We start from the raw sequence: 4,946 nt of genomic DNA on the forward strand, positions 1-4,946 counted from the left end.
TCCAAGGACCCGTCCCTCCTGGCAACATGTCCAAAGTATGTCAGACGAAGCCCCAGAATCCTTGCCTCCAAGGAGCAGCTTGGTTTAATCCTCTCCAAGGTGAATCTGTTTGTTTTCCTGGCAGTCCATGGTACACTCACTAGGATGGCTAAATTAAAACAAGCAAATAGAAAATAACAAATATTGGCTAAGATGTGGGGAAATGGGAACCCTTAAGTATGGCTGGTAGGAACATAAACTAGTATTATCCTAGTATGGTAAACTTCCAAGGAAAAAAAGTTAATACGGTTTATGAAGGTAGCATAAAGGAGGTATGCTTAATGAAAGACAAGATAGGCCATGCAGGAGACAAAAGGAAAGAAAGGGAAAGAAATACCCCTTGAAGGTCAGGGGGCACCCAAGCCCTTTGCATGCTGCTCAGAGTTGGAGAAAGAGATAGGAAGTCCTTAAAAATCCTTGCTGTTGTCAGGTATCATCAAGTTGAATATAATTCATAGTGACACTACAAACAACAGATCTGAACCTTGTGCTATTCTGAGCCATCTTCACAACTCTGACACACGCAAGGCTATTGTTGCAGTTACTATGTATGTCAATACACCTGGATGAGAGTCTTCCTCTCCTTTCCTGCCCCTCCACCTTTCCAAGCATGACGTCCCTCTCCAAGGAAAAGCATCTCTAGCAACATGCTCAAAGTATGCAAGACATCACTATCTTTGCCTCCAAGGAACGTTTTGGTTGCACTTTCTCCAAGAAATATCTGTTCTTTTGGCAGTCCATGAGATATTCAGTACTCTTCTCCAACATCACAGTTCAAAGCATCAATTCTTCTTCGGTCATCATTACTCATTATCCAGCTCTCAGCAGCATAGCAAGGTCATGGTCTGAATCAAGCACGCTTTAGTCCTCAAATTAACATCACCGCTGCTCAGTAATTTGGCGATATCCCAGAATGAAGGCTTTCCCAATGCAATACAACTCCTAATCTTCTGACTGCTGGTACCAAGTGTACTGATGGTGGATCCAAGTTAGATGAAGTTGTTGATAGTTTCAATCTTTTCTCTATTATGATGTCACCTACTGGACTAGTGGTGAGAATTTTTGTTTCCTTAAGATTGAGGTGCAATCTATGTTGAAGGCTTAAGTGTTTGATCCTCTACAACAAATACTTCAAGTCTCTTCACTTCCTACTAGCAAAATTGTGACATCTGTAACACTGAAGGTTATTGATGAGTCTTCCCTAATCCTGATGCCATATTCTTTTTCACAGAATACATCTTCTTCAATAATTTGCTCAGCATACAGATTGAATAGGTGTGGGGAAAGGACACAACCCTGACACATGCCTTCCTTAATTCTAAACCATGTAATATTCCCTTGCCTTATAATTCCACTCCTAGGTACATATCCAAGGCTTGAAAGCATAGACTCAAAGAGACACTTGCACACTAATGCTCATTGTAGTATTAATTCACAACAGCCAAAAGGTGGAAATAACCTAAAAGTCTATCAAACATACATGAATAAACAAGATGTGTTTCGTATATCCAAGAGAATATTATATTGGGACCTAGTGGGAGAATGAAATGGTATATTCTATAGCATGGATGGAACTTGATATTATGTTGAATTCAATAAGTCAATTAAAAACATTATTTAATGACTTCATGCTTAGTGGATATGGAGTTGTGCTGCCAACTCAAAGGCATAAAGTCCAAGTCCACCAGTTACTTAACAGGATAAAGATGGGTGACCTCCTCTGTGTGATTTTACAGCCTCTGAAAACACCCTGCACAGTCATCTATGAGTGGGTTCCAATCCGATGGCAATGATGTAGTAGAGTGCACAAAAAGACAAGAAAAGGCAAATGTATAGAGACAAAAGTTTATTAGTAATTACTAAGAATGGGTGTGAGAGAGGATAAGAGAGTTAATATAAAGGAAAAATTAAGTGTTTAAGGGTACAACGGAACAGTAAATTTTTTTAACTGCTGTAATTTGTACAGTTTAAGATGTACACAGTAACTTACTGTAAATTGTAAAAAAGTTGAATTGGTAAAAATTGTGTGACAGATACATTTATAATGATAAAAAAAGCTGCTAAGCCTGCTTATATATAATTAAATACCTTAAAGAATTTAAATCTTTGATAGGATCCTGGTTTCATAGCCTTAACAATGTGTTGAGTGCTTCTGTTAATTGGCTTAGTAATATGTTTCGTGCTTCTGTTCTAGTTGGCTATATAGTGCCTACGGTCTTAAAAGCTTACAAATGGCCACCTAAGGCACAAGAATTGGTTTACATTCAACTAAAGCAACAGAGGAAAAAGGGGAAGCCAGAAACAGAAGAATATGGAAAGTGTGTCTAATTGCCCCATCAGCGTCCTTTGTCACAAGGCCAGAAGAACTAGAGAGTGCCTGCCGACCATTTCAGAACATTCTGATCAATGATTTCATAGGAAAGTTTCATATTCTCATGGACTCAAGAGTTTCTGGAGTTAGGGAAGGTGAATAAACCCCTGAAACCAATGCCCTGAGATAATTACTAAATCGTAAACTAAAAATATCCTAAGGTCATCTTAAGACTAAATAACTGTTTAGCTTAGCATGCAAAAACAGTCTGCCTTGAGCATTTGCTCTTTTAAGAACCATCAGTATGGTCTCCAGGGCAAAGAGGGTTTTTATATGGGATCAAATTTATAAGAATAACTAAAAAAATTAGATAAGGACCTTAGGGAGCAATGAGTTTATGTTACTTAAGGAGTAAAAAAATCCAGAAAAGGAGGCTAAGAATGGTTGCACAATTTAAAAAAAAAATGTAATTACTTTCCCTAAATTGTACATGTAGAAAATGATGTATATTTTGCTGTGCGTATTGTCATGACAACAACAACAATAATAAAATCTAGAAGAAAAAAAAGCATATCAACCATACTCAAGCTCTTAAGTAATGAAATGTTAGACTAATTCTAAAGTTCCAATTCCAAATTGAAATGATTTTTTAATTTATTCAAGCAAAGAACCACTGCTGTCATAAACAACAAAAGAACATTAAACTTAACACTAAAAACACTCTCAGTTTTCTATGATATAATGTAAAAGTGCCTCCTAATCCCTTCAATGTGGCAGAAACGTTTAAAACAGAGAGTTTTAAATGAGGCAGCATCATCCAAAAATAAAATATTAGCTTACTGATTTATACATCATATTGTTCCACTGGCAGGTATCTTCAGTCTTCAAAGAACAAGGAGCTGCAACTTTTGACTGAGCCCAGCATTTCAAAATTGGTAACTCTAGGTCAAAAAAGTGTTAGAATGTTAGAACAAGATGCTAGAAAACCTGTATTTAGGCTAGAGGCCAGAGTCCTAATGAACTGGTCTTTTATGTCAAGAGAGGAGTATTTAAACCTTTTCAGGGGTGTGTGTGTGTGTGTGTGTGTGTGTGTGTGTGTGTGTGTGTGTGAGAGAGAGAGAGAGAGATATTTGGACATATTTATACTTTAGTAGCCTGCTCTATATACACATGAATGTCTAATTAGAAAGACTTTTGAAGGCTGCACAGAAGTTGATTTACACAGCTCATCAAATTTTCATATAGTAAACATACTCATGTAATCAAGAAATAGAACAACATCAGAATAACTTTTTAAAATATTTAGGTACCATCAACAGATAGAAAACTAGATTGGATGAAGAAAGCTAAAAGAGAATTTTCTACATTTTAGACTTTTCTTATAATGAAATATATGCAGGTTGTTGTTCCTATGTGCCATGGAGTCACTTGCGACTCTCAGAGATGCTATGTACAACAGCTCCGAAGCCAGCCCCATCCTGAGCCTGTCTCACTGACTCCAACACAACTATATCAATTGCCCCAATTACTGGATCAATGCATCTCATCCAGGGGTCTTCCTCTCACCCTTCCAAGTATGATGTCCTCCTCCAAGGATTGGTCTCTCCTGGCCATGTGCCCAAAGTATATTAGAGTTTCAAAATCCTAGCCTCCAGGGAGAAACTTGGTTTTACCCTCCCCAAAATAGACTTACTTGTTTTCTTGGTGGTCCATGGTATGTTCAAGATTCTTCTCCAGCACCACAACTCAAAGGCATCAATTCTTCTGTCATCCTTAGTCATTATCCAGTTCTCTGATACATAGCAAGTAATTGTGAAGACCAGGGCCTGAATTAGGCTTACCTTAGTCCCTTGACTGGCATCATTGCTTCTCAGTACTCTGACAGATTTTCCCAGGGCAAGTCATCTTTTCATTTCCTGACAGCTGGTAGCACACATGATTAAAAACCTTCTTCCAATCCTCAGTAAAAGTGATACTCACATTTATAAACATTTTGTGTTAGCCCAAACTTGGAGCCCAAACACCAAAACTGTTCTTTAATTAATGAAAAAAGAAAAAAAAGAAAAAGGCTTGATTCCAGAAAACTGAAGTTGGTGAAAGCAGTTTTTCAGTTTACCCAAATCTCCACATAAAAACAAAAAGCACAATTAAAGAAAACGAAAAATCCATGGTTTTATATATACATATATAACAAAACAAAGTGAAAAAGTATTCTCTCAAATTGCAAAATACATGTAAGTGTAGACAAACACCAAAACCCACAAGTCTTGCAATACCAGAATTTTTTAAAAAATTTTATTATTTTGCATGTGTACTATCAAATCAGATCTGACTGGCACAGGAAGAGCTTGCCCCTCCTTTTCCAGCAGAGCATCTGGTGGATTTGAACCATGTATTTCTGGGATTTATACCATCTGTGATCACCAAGTTGTGCCAAGAAATCCAGAGAACAACCATTTGGCCAAATGACTGGAAGAGATCTATATTTGTTCCCATTCCAAAGAAGGGTGACCAAAGAAGAGTGTGGAAACCATAGAACAATATTGATTTCACATGCAAGCAAGATTCTACTGAAGATTATCCAAAAACAACTGGA

General features: G+C 37.3%; 1 protein-coding gene across 1 annotated transcript in view; it reads right to left on the minus strand.

Annotated features, from left to right (window-relative positions):
* Window positions 1-4,946, minus strand: part of PIGX (phosphatidylinositol glycan anchor biosynthesis, class X) — a 49,899-nt gene that overhangs the window by 16,716 nt on the left and 28,237 nt on the right. Inside the window, exon 7 of the mRNA XM_006884289.1 lies at window positions 3,191-3,291. Within this exon, the coding sequence (XP_006884351.1) occupies window positions 3,191-3,291 (101 nt within the window). The remainder of the gene's footprint in view (window positions 1-3,190; window positions 3,292-4,946) is intronic.

The sequence above is a fragment of the Elephantulus edwardii genome, unplaced genomic scaffold (genome assembly GCF_000299155.1).
Source record: "Elephantulus edwardii isolate Elephantulus edwardi_28Jun2011 unplaced genomic scaffold, EleEdw1.0 scaffold00032, whole genome shotgun sequence".
Taxonomy (NCBI): Eukaryota; Metazoa; Chordata; class Mammalia; order Macroscelidea; family Macroscelididae; genus Elephantulus; species Elephantulus edwardii.